The sequence below is a fragment of the Ranitomeya variabilis genome, chromosome 4 (assembly GCF_051348905.1).
Source record: "Ranitomeya variabilis isolate aRanVar5 chromosome 4, aRanVar5.hap1, whole genome shotgun sequence".
Lineage (NCBI taxonomy): Eukaryota > Metazoa > Chordata > Amphibia > Anura > Dendrobatidae > Ranitomeya > Ranitomeya variabilis.
The window spans coordinates 254,128,376-254,144,898 of record NC_135235.1 but is presented as its reverse complement, the minus strand read 5'-3'; the positions used below and the strand labels follow the sequence as shown (position 1 = coordinate 254,144,898).

At 43.3% G+C, this 16,523-nt stretch overlaps 1 protein-coding gene across 23 annotated transcripts in view; it reads right to left on the bottom strand.

The window, feature by feature from the left end:
• PKNOX2 (PBX/knotted 1 homeobox 2) overlaps positions 1-16,523 on the bottom strand; it is a 369,700-nt gene that overhangs the window by 72,086 nt on the left and 281,091 nt on the right. For 13 of the 23 annotated variants that reach the window (XM_077249565.1, XM_077249570.1, XM_077249579.1 and 10 more), the window contains one exon: positions 7,677-7,786. The exons of the other annotated variants lie outside the window; for them this stretch is intronic. In XM_077249565.1, the coding sequence (XP_077105680.1) occupies positions 7,677-7,763 (87 nt within the window). In that variant the 5' untranslated portion in view covers positions 7,764-7,786. The remainder of the gene's footprint in view (positions 1-7,676; positions 7,787-16,523) is intronic. 23 annotated transcript variants of the gene reach the window in all.

Sequence of the window (16,523 nt, the reverse complement as noted above, 5' to 3'; positions counted from 1 at the left end):
CCGAGCCCTCTGCAACCATCATTGATGGGATGAGCCTGGTTCAGAAACTGAAGGGAAACAATGCAACATTTGGCCAGCTAGCAGGCACAGCAATGAGTCGCGCTATCCATGAGGGTGCTAAGAGCAAGCGCATTGATATTGTCTTTGACGTCTACAAGGAGACATCCATCAAAGATACAGAAAGAGTCAACAGATATGAAGGCACAGGGATCCATTTCAAGAACATTCAACATGGGCACAACATCCAGCAGTGGAAAAAGCTTCTAAGTAGTTCCTCCAACAAGGCAAGTCTCATAAAGTTTCTGGTAGAAGAATGGAAGGCGAAACACCACAGGGAGAAGCTTGAGGAGAAGGAGCTGTATGTCACATGTGAGCAGCTCTGCTTTAAGATCACCAAAGAACAGTGGGAAGAGGCTGCTGACCTTAAGTCAAATCAAGAAGAAGCAGACACACGCCTCCTTCTCCATGCTCTTCATGCAGCAGAATCTGGTTACAAGTCGGTCATCATCACTTCGGAGGATACTGATGTCATGGTCCTGTGTCTGGGCATGTGCCACAAAATCCCATCCCACCTGTTCCAGAAATGCGGTACACAGAACCGGACAAGATTCCTGGATATCACCACTCTGAGCCGAACATTGGGAGGCAGCGTATGTGATTCATTGATTGGTATGCATGCATTTACAGGCTGTGACACCGTCAGTGCATTCGCTGGCCGTGGGAAGATGACGACACTCAAGCAGTTGAAGATGAACAAGACATACCAGGATGCCTTTCAGGAAGTTGGTCGTTCATGGGAAGTGTCTACCGAACTTTTTGAGAAGTTACAGGAAATCACCTGCCACATGTACCTGCCAACTACCCAAACAACTGAGGTAAACAGGCTCCGTTATCAGCTGTTCTGTGCCAGACGTGGAGTGGTAGAGTCAAGTCAACTCCCTCCTTGCCAGGACTGCCTTTTCATGCATGCACTGCGTGCAAACTACCAGGCTGCGATCTGGAGGAGAAGTCTGCAGAGCCAGCCATGGGTTGCAAACCCAACAGACTGCGGTTGGATGATAGATAACGACGGAAAGCTTGTTGTCAAGTGGATGCAAGGGGCACCAGCACCAGAAGCTATTATACAGCTACTGTCCTGCAAGTGTGTGCGGTCATGTGAACTTCCTCAGTGTACTTGCCTCAGCAATGGCCTGAAGTGCACAGACATGTGCAGATTACAGACATGCCAGAACAAGGGTACTGAAGACGAGCCAGTAGAACAACAGTCAGATTCAGAGTCCGATGTTGAAGATATTATGGAGTAACATATATATATATATATATATATATATATATATATATATATATATATATATATATATATATATATATGCACATGACATGTTCAGTGTGTATTTACATAACTTGGATTAAATTTTGTTACAAATACTACATCTAGTCACTCCGGGTGGTACCGATATCGTCATATTTGGTTCTTGGCTCATGCTAAAATTCCTGTGGAACACCTAAAGGGTTAACAGTTTTTAAAAATGAGTTTTGAACAGCTTGAGGGGTGTAGTTTGCAAAATGGGGTAATTTATGGGTGGTTTCTGTTATGTAAGCCCCTTAAAGTGACTTCAGAAGTGACTTGGTCCTTTGAAAAGTGGGTTTTGCTGTAAATGTGAAAAATTTCGCATAAAACTATAAGCCCTATTACGTCGTAAAACAATAAGGTTTCATTTTCAAAATGATGCCAATATGAAGTAAACATGTGGGGAGTGTAAATTAATAACTATTATGGGGGGTATCAGTATTTTTGTAAAAAGCAGAGAATTTCAAAGTTAAAAAATTGCCGATTTTTCCAAAATTTCCGAATATTTAGCATTTTTTTATATAGAAAGGTAAAATATATTGACTCCCATTTAGCACTGACGTGAAGTACAATATGTCACGAGAAAACAATCTCAGAATGGCTTGGATAGGTGAAAGCGTTCCAAAGTTATTAGCCCATGAAGTGGCACAGGTCAGATTGGCTTAGGCACTTGGGTACAAATAGGCCTAGGGCTGAAGGGGTTAATAAGCTACGTATATGTAAGGGCTATCATATCAAAAAATAAACTACAGACATGCATCTACCTAAAAATACCAAAGAGAATTAGTCACTCCGCTTGGTACCGATATCGTCAAATTTGGTTCTTGGCTCATGGACTATTCATCACATTCAAACAGTCCCCCTCACTACTTTCAAGGCCAAACTCGCCACATCTAAACAAACCTACTTCTCATTTCTCATATCCTCCCGGTCTCACAACCCTAAACAGTTATTCAACACCTTCATTTCTCTCCTCCGTCCCCCAGCACCTCCTCCCTCCCCACTCATCTCAGTTGAAGACTTTGCCTCATTTTTGAAGCAGAAGATTGATAAGATCAGAGAAAGTTTTGGTGGACAATCCCCAGAGCCATTCCTCCCAACTGCCCATCCCTCCACCTCCAAAACCAACTTCTCCACCATTACAGAAGATCGACTCTCCACTCTACTCTAAAGATCGCATCTCACCACCTGTGCACTTGACCCGAACCCATCCCACTTCATTCCAAACCTCACCACAGTCTTCATTCCAACCCTAACCCATCTCTTCAACCTATCACTAACAACTGGTGTTTTCCCTTCAAGCTTTAAACATGCCTCAATCACACATATCCTCAAAAAGCCCTCTCTTGACCCATCCTCTGTATCTAGCTATCGCCCTATATCACTTCTCCCTTATACTTCAAAACTACTGGAACACGTCCATCTTGAACTGTCCTCCCATCTCTCTACTTGGTCCCTCTTCGACAACTTACAATATGGCTTCCGGTCACACCACTCCACTGAAACTGCCTTAACACCAATGACCTATTAACCACCAAGAGCAAGCAACACTACTCTGTCCTCCTCCTGGACCTGTCCTCTGCCTTTGACATAGTGGACCATTCCCCATCATTAAAGACCCTCTCATCCCTTGGCATCAAAGACTTGGCCCTATCCTGGATCTCGTCCTACCTAACAGACCGGACATTCAGCGTCTCCCACTCACACACCACCTCCTCACCTCGCCCCCATCTGTCGGAGTCCCGCAAGGTTCAGTCCTAGGCCCCTGTTCTTCTCCATTTACACCTTTGGCCTGGGACAGCTCATAGAATCTCACGGCTTTCAGTATCACCTCTATGCTGATGATACACAGATCTACAACTCTAGACCAGATATCACCTCCCTACTAACCAGAATCCCTCAATGTCTGTCCGCTATTTCATCCTCCTTCATCCTCCTTTCTAAAACTTAACATGGACGAAACAGAATTCATCATCTTTCCCACATCTCATGCAACCCCCCAATGAACCTATCCATTAAAGTAAACGGCTGCCCACTCTCCCCAGTCCCACAAGCTCGCTGCCTCGGGGTAATCCTTGACACTGATCTCTCCTTCAAACCACATATCAAAGCCCTCTCCAATTCCTGCCGCCTTCAACTCAAAACTATTTCACAGATCCGTACATTCCTAAACCAAGAATCTGCAAAAACCCTAGTCCATGCCCTCATCATCTCCCGCCTTGACTACTGCAACCTCCTGCTCTGTGGCCGGCCTCCCCTCAAACACTCTCGCACCCCTCCAATCTATTCTAAACTCTGCTACCCGACTAATCCACCTGTCCCCCCGCTATTCTCCGGCCTCCCCCCTCTGTCAATCCCTTCACTGGCTCCCCATTGCCCAGAGACTCCAGTACAAAACCCTAACCATGACATACAAAGCCATCCACAACCTGCCTCCTCCATACATCTGTGACCTCGTCTCCCGGTACTTACCTGCATGCAACCTCCGATCCTCACAAGATCTCCTTCTCTACTCCCCTCTTATCTCCTCTTCCCACAATCACATACAAGATTTCTCTCGAGCATCACCCCTACTCTGGAACTCTCTACCACAACATATCAGACTCTCACCTACCATCGAAACCTTCAAAAAGAACCTGAAGACCTACCTCTTCCGACAAGCCTACAACCTGCAGTAACCACCGATTGACCAAACCGCTGCACGACCAGCTCTACCCTCACCTATTGTATCCTCACCCATCCCTTGTAGATTGTGAGTCCTTGCGGGCAGGGTCCTCTCTCCTACTGTACCAGTCGTGACTTGTATTGTTTAAGAATATTGTACTTGTTTTTTTTATGTATACCCCTCCTCACATGTAAAGCGCCATGGAATAAATGGCGCTATAATAATAAATAATAATCCTTGTTTCAGTCTTTTTAAGGTAACAGGTGTTTTCATTTACTCCTTTGTCTGCCCTATCATCTTTTGGATGCAGCTTTATATACTTTCCCCCACTGGTATTTCCTGCTGGTGTTGGTCTCATTTGCATGTCCAGCCATATTACTGTAGTTTAAGGTTTATGTTCTTTACCCTGCACCTATCTTCTGTCTATTTTTATGATGTTGGTGGCATATTCTCCAACAGTAAGTTCTTAATTCTTTATTTTGTATTTTGTGGTTTGTTTTACTCACTTTGGGATCTCTTTCTATTTCAGCACACTTTTCCATCTGTTGGTAATTTGCACTTTGATCGCCAGTTCTTTAGGAGGAATGTGAAGCGCTCGACTGCCTTTCAGGTAGCATAGGAACAAACTGCCATCGTCTAGTCTGTGGTTAGGGCTATCTTATCTCACCCAGGAACCACTAGCGACTGTGGGATCAGGATCTCTAGTCTGTACAGAAACTGTTTTTCAGAGTGAGTTGCTACACCATCATTACAGTAATGTACAGTAGAAAAAAAAATGCAAGGCAATTGCAAACTTGCCTATTTGTTCTCTGGTAATGAAGAAGCCATAGCTTTTTCATAAGCTGTCTAAAATGTATTTATTTTATTTTTTTTAGTTAGCAGGAATAGATGTGCCATTTTGAATGTGAAATAGTAATGGCTTCTCAAATAGAGGTGAAAAAATATCCTTTTTGTTATCCACAACAATTTTGCAAGGAAGCATATTTTCTGTGACACACAAGCCTTGATTTCAGTATTTTCTGTCAGTAGCAAAATTAGAACAGTGGGCATTAACCTGACCATCTTCTTTGTAGTGTGTGAAGAATAATTAAAACAAAAAAATGTTGTTAAGGTGCTGGTGTACTGCAGTACATACAATGCAGCATCAATTCACAGTCACAGACTCTGCAGGGCCAGCACCTCAATCTACATCACTTGAATCTTTGTCTTATCATTCACAGACTGAAAATGGCAGTGGTAATCCCAATCAGTAGTTTCCCCTCTTATCCCTAAATTGTAAAACCTTAAAATTGCACTGCTTACCTTGTCCTCATCTTTTATGGTGGCTGAGATAGTACCCCCCTATTGGCTACTCTACACCATGTGATGTAATAGCTGCAAGGCATTATGTGGAAGCCTGTGCGGCTCCTCCTGACACCATGAGCCCTCGCTCTGACTGATGCAATCTTTAGCAATGTGTGAAATGGAGCGGGGAATATTTTTTCATGACCCTCTCAAATTGAAAGACAAACAGAATTTCAAAATAATCGACTCAGTTGATTTACAGATTAACCCGCTCATCTCTACTTCCTGGAAGATTTATCAAATATCCAGAATCCTGCAGTCGCCCAAAAGGAGGTGCAGTAAAAACCTGACAGCTGCCCTGCACCAAATCTCTCGCCACTGCACGCACTGTAGGTGGTTCTTTATTAGGCGTAGCAGCGGAAATATTCTTCTGTCAGTTGTGGGACACACAGGCTCGCCTGATCTCAGATTTGTTGCTGAATTATTGTGTAGGGTCTGAATAGGTTTTGCAGGGGGATTATATATATATAGGAGCCAAGATCTGAGTTCTGCACAGGAGGAGGGTCTGTATAGAAGGGCTAGGTGGTCTCTGTAAAGAAGGGCAGGTCTAAGTTCTGAACAGGAAGGTCTTTATAGAAGAGTTGGGTGGTCTCTGAAGAAGGGCAGGTCTAAGTTCTGCACAGAAGGAGGGTCTTTACAGAAGAGTTGGGTGGTCTCTGAAGAAGGGCAGGTCTGAAGTCTGCACAGGAGGAGGGTCTGTATAGAAGGGCTAGGTGGTCTCTGTAAATAAGGGCAGGTCTAAGTTCTGCACAGGAGGAAGATCTATTCAAGTAGAGGGTTTGAAGTCTGTATAGGAGGGAAGGTCTTAGTTCTGCAAAGGAGGATCTGTATAAATAGAGTGTCTGGTCTGGGGTCTGTATAGGAGGGAAGGTCCGGGCTGAGGTTTGTATAGAAGGGTGGGTATTGGGTCTTTATTTTTGGGGGTGCTAAAGAATGTCACACATAAAATTTGGGATTTTATTCCTTACATAAATGCTGTATGTTGGGAGTGAATTCTGTAGAGATATCAGACCTGAAATAATCAGTTCCCTCCTTACTTTTCCCTTAGTGACGTGTCGCTCTTACCACACAATTTATATTACATGTCAGTAACCTGTTAGCACTGTCCTTTAATGACTTTGGGGTCTTTGGAAACATCTACATGGAGTTTGTATGCTTTCTCCTAATTTTTCATAGATTTCCAGAATTTACTGGTTTCTACACTCCAAAATCAACTCCAGGCTACGTGATCATGGCACATGCCTGACATCAGGAAATTACATTATAGGCAGGGACTGATGAGAGCAGATAATACATTCTCTGTACTGCCCTATGGTATATGTCGCAGCCATACAGAACGCAGGAACATTCTTTACGAGGGTGCTCTGGAACAGGAGGAAGGGAATGGGCTGCAGATCCCTGGGGAGGGCAGAGTCCGCCGTTCAGCAGCTGTGATGAGTTTATTTGCAGTAAAATGTGAATTTAATTAGACTCTTCACACTTAAGTAACTCTTCTATTTCTGCAGATCGGAGGCATTTGATTCTCTCAGCTAATCCTTTTAGCCCTAAACCTCTTCCAGCTGCTGACGAATCTGTGCAGAATGAGGCGGCTGCAGCCTCTGCAGATGGTTAAGGTTGATCTTGGAGGAGTGTGATCGTCGTCTTCCCCTTGGCACAGACTATAGGGATGAGTTTACTCCAATGGCGCCTTGGACCATGCACTATAGGAACATGTCCGAAGAGCATTAGATCCTGACTAGTGATGAGCGAATATACTCGTTACTCGAGATTTCCCGAGCACGCTCAGGTGACCTCCGAGTATTTTTTAGTGCTCGGAGATTTAGTTTTTCTTGCCGCAGCTGATTGATTTACATCTGTTAGCCAGCATAAGTACATGTGGGGGTTGCCTGGTTGCTAGGGAATCCTCACATGTAATCAGCCTGGCTAACAGATGTAAATCATTTAGCTGAGGTGAGGAAAACTAAATCTCCGAGCACTAAAAAATACTCAGAGGACCTCCGAGCGTGCTCGGGAAATCTCGAGTAACGAGTATATTCGCTCATGACTAATCCTGACAATCAGCCCGAATCAAACAGTATCACAATCGACAGCTGCCAGACGTATATAATGCCGTTCATCTCCAGTGTGGTCCTAACAGGTTCCATGGACTGCAGATCCCGATGCAATCAGCAGGATCCGACAATTAATATCTAACCACTACGACAACCGTTGGATCATTCCTGTGTCAGACATTAATGGGATCAGACCCGGAGGACAGCCATACACCAGTGTCGGTGTCGCTTTCCTAGTCGGCACACCCTGCGTGTCTGCACTCACCTGTGGGCTCTCTTGGTAAGGGGGTGGCGGCACACTCTGGGTGGCCATCATTGACAGAGCTGGTGCTGGGGACACATGTTGCATCATGGGATTGATTCACATCTAGGGCCCTGTTAAAGGGGAGAAAGTTCATCTTGATTAAAAGAAAAAAAAAAAAGTTGTAGGTAATAAAAAATATATGAATGTACTAGTCACAAATAAATAGAACTGCTCGAGCACTTGTAAAATTCACAAGGAGAGGTATCGTGATGATGCATCATGTGAACCCAGAGCCAAAGATCGGGGAGGGACGTAAAATACTGGGGGACACCATGAGACGTATCTACACACGACCAGTCTGGGGTTTAGTAAGGAGCGGCCTTTCCTCGGATGCACCTTCCCCTCCATTACCAACCGCCCAAAGAACAGATCCCAACAAGGTTCAATGCATTAAAAAAAAAACTTTTTCTACATTTTGCATTTTACACTCATCATATTGATACATTTTACCATAATAACAACAGCCCGGACTGAAATCTCCTAAATGTGCCGTGCTACAGGCAGCCATCTTCACAAGTCATACTAATCCAGTATGAAACAACTTTCGCACTTTGGTCATGTTTCCCGAGTGCGAAAACGCACTTTTTTTTTCCTGTACATGTCTGCACCAAAACTCTCAGAAGCAATTTTCTCTACAACTTTTTTTTAGCACAGTTTCCCTTTTTTGGTTGCATTCTTGGTGCAGATTTGATGCAGTTTAATTCTTTTTTACTACAGAATCACTAGGATTCTGCAATTAACACACTTACGTTTTTACACATTTTTTTTTTTTAAGACTCCCCAGAGAAGCTTATTAAAAAAAAAAGCTTCAACAGCATGTTTAATCGCACACTGCCTACGTGTTTAATGAAATCACTTTTACTTTGCTTGAACTGTAAGGGTGTGTGTCCACGGTCAGTAAACGCTGCTTGTTTGAGGCTGCGCAGAGCTGCAGCGTCAAACACGCAGCGTCCAGATGTTCCAGCATAGTGGAGGGGATTTTTTAAAATCCCGTGTCCACTATGCGTGGAAACCCGCACGCGGCGGGCCTGCGACTCCGGACATGCTGCGCGTCTTTTCAGATCGCAGCATGTCCGTACACCTTGCGGGGACGCAGCGTCCCCGCAAGGCATAACACAGGGCCCTATGGGAGGGGGGCGATGATCCCGGATGTGTACAGTTAACACATCCGGCATCATCGCGTCCCAGAAGGGGGCGGGGCTTAGCGACGAGCGGCTTCGCCGCTCCGACGATACCGCCGGCCATCCTGAACGTGGACACATACCCTAAGACAGTGTTCATACAATGTGTTCCGGATGCAGTTTTTTTGTCACCATTTTCCAAAAAAGGTGTTAAAATTGATGCCTTGTTTAAAAGCGTTTTGAGTAACATGCAGAATGAACACATCCTATCAATTCAACCTTAAATGTAGCAGATTTTTTGCACACACAAAAAAAATAAATCAGCATTTCTGTTACGTCAGAACATGGCTTTATAGGAGTGGAAGGTCTTAAGCTAGAGGCCCATTTCATCACATCTATGGTGATGGATGCAGATGTTTTACACTCACTTCTCATGGTCTGTATCATTTACTTTCAATTACTCAGAGGTTATGGACACCTCTGACATAAGGCAAAAAGAAAAACAAAAAAAGATCAGTATATAAGTAATAACCTTTAGTTTAAAAATGTGCACTGATTTTGCAGTCCCCTGTTAAGCAGTTTGTAGCCTGCTCTTAGACAAAAAAGCTGATAATAAGCATGTCGCTCTCAGTAATACATGCTGAATGTCATGTCTGCGTGTACAGCATGCTGCAATCATCACCTGCTCTCGTGTATCAGCACACCTACATTCCTGGACTGATTTGCTCTTAATGTGCCTGTCTTCCCATCTACAGCTTTCATTCCTCTGCTCTCTCTGAGAATGTAAATGCTTTCCTTGCTCTCTAGGCACAGAAAAGGGAGGTGGAAAGTAGAGAGAGTTGTAGGAGCCAGGAGTAGAGCAGTGATGGATTTGTATCAGTTTGACACCTAGCTAACTGAAAAGCCTCTGCAACAGCAAAATGGTAGGGTAGATGCTTAAAGGGGTTTTCCATCCTTTAAAAAAAAAAAAAAAAAAAAAAAAAAGAATCACAGTGGGGTTCCATGCTGGTAAATGAAGAAAAAGCAATATTCCAACTATGAATCCACTTCTCTGCTTCAGCACTGACCACAAGAGAAGACGTCACGACCAAAGCCACCGGACCACTACAGTCACTGACTGGCTGCAGAGTCAGGAGACCGTTGGTGGGGATGTCACCTGTTTTCGGGCTGCCAGGGACCATGGTAGTGCTGGAGCAGGGAGCGGGTTCCCAGGGGGGAGTATCGCTTCTTTTCATAAGGATGACATCCAGCTGTAATTTTTTTTTTAGCTGGAAACCTGATTACAATTTTGTATTTAGGAAACAAACGAACAATAAATAAAATTCAGTGCCTATTCATGGGTGGAAGATTCGGACAGAAATTTCTGTGACCGATATATAATCAGTCCATCTGACAAGGGCACTGTTTAGGCGGTCGCACATGAATTTCTTAGGGTATGTGCACACGTAAGAATTTCTTGCAGAAAATTCCTGAAGAAAATCGGACATTTTCTGCAAGAAATCCGCATGCGTTTTTTTGCATTTTTTTCCAGAGCTTTCCCAATGCATTATATAGCGGGAAAACGTGAAAAAAAACCCCGCAAAATGAATGAACGTGCTGCATTTTTTTTTACCGCAATGCGTTTTTTTCATGGAAAAAAAACGCATCATGTGCACAAAAATTGCAGAATGCATTCTAAATGATAAGATGCATATGTATGCGTTTTTATTGCGTTTTTATAGCGAAAAAAACGCAACGTGTGCACACAGCCTAAAAGTTCCATTCAGATTAATGTGACAGTCGCAGATATCTGCAAGGTGTGAACACACCCTTAGGGAATATGCAGCAAATTCTCTACTGCAGGATTGTGTGCATAATGGAGGCGGTGTAATAAAGCAGAGGCATTGTAGATGAGATTCCCTGAAATCTTATCCAATTTCTGCAGAGAAAATCCTCAGCATAATTTGGACTAGCACTATGGACTTAATAGCGCTGCGGATTTTGCCTTTTGCAATGGAACAGGCGATATGCAGCATCGCCACAATGAAAGATGCAATCATTTTTGCTGCTGCAGACTTTCAATCAGATCATTTTTTGTTGTGAAAAATATCAAGATACACTCACATTGTAATTTTGTTTTTCGACAATCAATACAGCGGCAGCTGACAGACATAAGGGTAAGACCTTAACGACGGTGGCAGCACACTATTTGACCTATCATGCTGGGAGTCATGCCAATACAAGGGTAATTGGCTTGGAACATTTAAAGATCTCTGACAGGGGTGGCACGCTGCATAGGAAGTTGTTACAGGTAGAATCCTGTTGGATCTACCTGCTTCACTCTATGGCACCCCATGGAATTAATGAGGATCTCCTCTTCACAGGTTTTCTGGGATAATGGATCTTCGCTTCCTCAGGACCCCCTCTTTTTGGCATCTTGACGTACATCATTGGGTCATCTCCCTCTTTCCGGAATGTCACACGGATCTACAACAGGTTTCCAAGACGGGGGTAGGAAGACTGGATGAAAATCTTCAAATCCTTCATCTTGAGCCTTTGGGGAGGAGGAAACACTTTGGATTCTAGCGGAATATAATATGGGACCTTTTTCTGGTTGGACTTTTGTTCCATTTGAGGATCCCTAAATTGGACACTGATGTCACATGGTGGAATTTTGTTAATGCATGTGTATTGAGCCTGCATTATGAATCCTTTGTGATTTCTAATTAATATATATGCATTGTTGTCATATTTTCGTATATATAGTTTTTTTTGCTTTACAACTTTATATATATATATATATATATATATATATATATATATATATATATATATATATATATATATATATATATTGTTTTTGTGGTGTATTGGTATGGACTATTGTTTACATGTACTTACAATTTTCACTACATATTTATTGCAATAACTAGTACTGTATATGACATTTTTATTTGTGCATTACTAACCATTTGCATGGTCATTTTGTTTTCTTGTATATGCTTTAATCTCATAAATAATTCCTTTTTTACAGCATTTGGGACATCATTCCCAGCCACATTTTCATCTTATGTGGCTGGTGTATTATTCCTCATTTTGTGGCCCCTTATTTTTCCTCTATCTTGTGCTCATCTGAGCCATATCTTCTTCTCTGTGCCCTGGATACGCTGACCGTTGTGCTTTGCAGAACTGTCATCTGATCCAATCCCGGGATCGGCACAGCCGTTATATCCACCTTTTTCTTATATTGCTCTTCGCAATCCTTTTCGCTGTTCTGACCTTCTTACCAGCGCATGCGCACTTTTCCATTCAGTACTCTTTCCATTGCCCTTCTTCCGGATGTCATTTCCGGTTCCCAGGCTTCCGCTCCTTGCCAGCTACACACCGGAGCAGACCACACGTGTAATTATAAGGTATTTATAAGCTTTATTGTGAAGACTTGAAGCACTTCCCCTGACGAAGCTGTCTTTGAACAGCGACACGCGTTGGGTTCTCCCTCTGGCCGCAATTGTCCTGTACTGACCCAGCCTTACAGCCCCCTTCAGCTGGCACGTTTTTTTTTTGGTGCTCCGCATAGCACCTTTTTTCCAGCTATCACACCAACTTGGAGGGTAATTATTCAGGGCATGGTTTCCTAACATACAGACTATTCTTATTGTCTCCTCCCCTCGTGTTGGTTTCTTGGGGCATTTTGTGCTACCAGCTTCGTCTTACCCACAGGTATTCTGCTGGGGGCTAGATTTTGGTGGGGTGCTGTATGGCATTGGGTCTTTAATACGATTCTTTGTGTACTCATTGTTTGTGATAGTCTGGTTCAGCACTAATTGGATGGCTGAGAGCTTTACTGCCAACATTGAATGCAATGTATTGAGGGTTGTTCATATTATGTGTACATGCTCCTTTATCATATGTGAGTTTCTGTACAGTACACAGGATTCACAAGCACAAATGTACAGAGGGTGTTTTCATTGGTTTTAATTGTTTTTAATAATGTTTTCAATAAAGCTTATTTTATTCTCACTCTAATTCTGGTGGTGTGCAGATATTTATGGTGGCTCCTTTTTCTTGTGCTTTTGTGACTATATATTAGCCATCATTTTTGCACCCCCATTTATTATTATTTTGTTCAACAGAGTAGTGCGCCAGCTATCCCATATGAGTACGTAATTTTGTTTTTAGTTACAATCAAAACTAAATAAACCAAATACACAAATTAAAAAAAAAACATAAGTCGTTGCGAACCAAAGAAAAACCGGTTTATATTAACATTCATTGAAGGTATTATTCACTTATTACAATTTACATACTGTATTTTTCGGACTATAAGATGCACTTTTTTCCCAAAAATTTATTGGGGAAAATGGGGGTGCGTCTTATACTCGGAATATACTTACAAATATCCTGGTGGCGGTCCCAGTCCGACGCTGCAGCCTCCCTTCCCAGGCTGGTGTGGCTCTGTTGCGGCGGTGGCCTGTTGGGCGGCGGTGCTCTGTAGGACGGTGGCGGTGCTCTGTGGGGCGGCGGGTCTTCGCCGGCATTTCGGGAATGCCTGGAGGCCCACTCAGGTCCATTCTTGCGATGTGGTGGCCTCCAGGAAAATGGCCGCCGGGGGCGGCGCATGCTCAGATTCAGATCTCGGGAGATGAGATCTCATCGCAGAGATCTGAATCTGGAGCATGCGCCGCCCCGGCGGCTATTTTTCCGGAGGCCACCACATCGGGAATGGATCTGTGTGGGCCTCTGGGCATTCCCAAAATGCCGGCGGCGCCCCGCTGCCCCACAGATCACCGCCGCCCCACAGGCCACCTCAGCCCCACAGACCACCTGTCACAACATGCCGTCAGAGCCCCACACCACAGAGCAGCACCATCGCACCAGCCTGGGATGGGATTTCCCAGAGGCCACCACACCAGCCTGGACCACCGAACAACCCCTGTGACCATTCCTCCACCTGTGCTGAAACCCCTCCCCGGTAAGCTGAACTCGGACTGTTAGACGGACCCACATTTGACTTTTTTTTTTTTCACCCAATTTTCCTTCTGAAAATTTGGGGTGCGTCTTATGGTCCGGTGCGTCTTAGAGTCCGAAAAATACGGTACATGAAGCCAAACATAAGTGATTTCCATCTGACTGCTCATGTATTGCATTATAATACAGAGAATTATAGCATTTGCATATAATTATCTAGGACCCTTTTAATTCCTAAAAGAAAAAATCTAACACTTTGGGTCTGAGAGTTGGGAACTTGAGATGAGTTAGGAAATGTTACTGATATATGACAAGGAGATGTACAGACGGTCTATCATAGTGTTTCTGAGAAGGCTCCGATGCTATCCCCGGAGTAGTTAACCTTTGTTCCCATATCTTTACACATCTTTTGAGGGTGTTTCTTTTAATATAAGTTCCCCTTTCCACACATAAGACATTATTTAGTTTGGATTTCAATTCTTCTATTGTTTGGGGGTATTTTTCTATCCAGTGTAGTGCTAATAGTTTTCTAGCTTGAAATGGCACCCGGGAGATAGCTATAGGGGAGTCCTAATCCAGCGCCCCTCCATCAGACCAAGTAAGCAGATTCTGGGTTCCAACGATATATGGATTCCGAACACAGATTTTATCAAGTCAACTACCCCCTTCCAATAGTTCCCACTGTTTACACGCTGCCACATCGTGTGCATTAAGTGAGACTTGTTTTTCCCACATCTTGGACACGTTGTCCCCTCTTATACCAATTTTAAATAGGATACTCAGGGTCTTATATACTGTATGAATAAGAAAGATTTGGGACAGTCTTTGACTCGGACAAGGATAATTTAGGAATTAGATCTAGCACCTCTTTCCATTGTTCCTCAGATAGGGGACCCAAATTTCTTTCCCACTTTGCTTTGGCTGTGATAAGATACTTTTCCAATTGCACCGCCATAAGCTTTCTATGTATATGTATGTGTGTATGTGTGTGAGTGTATAATATATATATATATATATATATATATATATATATATATATATATATATATATATATATATATATATTAGCCCTTTGTGTCTATTGCAGAAGCAATTGTGTCAATTATAGAGTGTTTATTTACAATAATGTAATTTGCTCTGAGTTGCATGCAGACTTTCCATGGCGTAAAGTTCATGCCCCTTCTTACAAATCCATGCCCCCTTGTCAGGATGCCGCAGTATGGCCGCCTGGAAAGTCCGGTTTGCTTACTGGAATTTATTACATCTAAATCCACATTTCAGTTTCCGTAACTGCACAAAATGTCACAACAAACTGTAAATAAAGAGAGACGTATCGAGAGATAATGAGAGGAGGTATCGACTGATATCGAGAACGCGGTCTAAGGTCCCCAATAGCTTAAAGGCTTTCTCAGTTACCAAGAAAATATTAATGCACACTATGAAAAGCAACAGGGAAAATAATGAGCTTGTTATATACCAGCTAATTAGAGAATGTTGACATTAAACCAATTAACTTTCTGTTACTGGAGCTTGTGTTTACCAGGGCACCAATGGGTTAATGCCGGCTGGTGATGAACAGGAGACATGTAATGCAGAAAGTCCCCTCCCGAGCTGGATACTAGGTGTAATTCAGAGCACGGGGGGCCACAGTGAAAACTGGGTGTCCGCGGTGCCGAGGGGAACACACCGAGCACTGTTTGCGGAGCACAGAGCCGCCGTGTGCCTCTGCCTCCTCCACTCTCGATTTGCAAAGAGTTAAGGAAATGGCAGATTTGGAAAATTACACATGAAGTAAACAAAACACAGCTGCACGAAAATTGTCTGCACAAACATGAAGCGAGGAAGGTCCCGAGAACGGAAGAGGCTTAATCGTATAGAAAACAAATCCATGTCACTCTGCTGACCCGTGCATCCAGGAGAACGCATGCATCCAGGAGAACGCATGCATCCAGGAGAACGCATGCATCCAGGAGAACGCATGCATCCAGGAGAACGCATGCATCCAGGAGAACGCATGCACATGGTCCCTACATGCACTCGCTGCCCGTAATGCCACCTTCGCACGCACACTTTATTGGAATTTTTATTTCTTCAATGGTGGTTGTCATTTACACAAACTTTGTATAAATCAATAGTACAAGAAAGTATAAGAAACTTTTGAAATATGTCTTCTAAAGAAGAATCTGTGTCTTTCTTCACTTATGAGCCACTTCTCTCCCTGACCCCGAAATACTACTAAAACAAGCCTTGGACCAAGCAATACTACCAGCCAGCTAACTGATGTGTCAAGTTAAGAAAAAGCAAAAAACACAAAAGTTTCTGGAGATTGTGTTTATCTCAACTCAGAGCTGGATTCACAGTTACACTGCTCAGTACTGCAGTATAATGTCCTCCGTGCTGCTGCTGATTCTGAACATGAGCTAGATAGACACAGGAGATCAGGAATCCCTCATGTCTGTGTGTGCTGTGTATGGAAGACATCATAGCAGCTAATCTACACCCACCAGGTCAGAGACAACTGAAAATCAGAGATAGCAGAGGGGAAACTGGATAAAGTGCAGTATATAGTTCAGTGGCCATAAATAGTGTTATTCCTCATGTACACACAGGGCAGCTTATTTTAAGTTTATTGAAATAACAGTGAAGACTAAAAAGCATGTTATTTTGGTATTCATGTGACCCAGATTTTTCTTAAAATCAAAAAAATGTACTATGTAAGTACAGTCTATTAACACATACA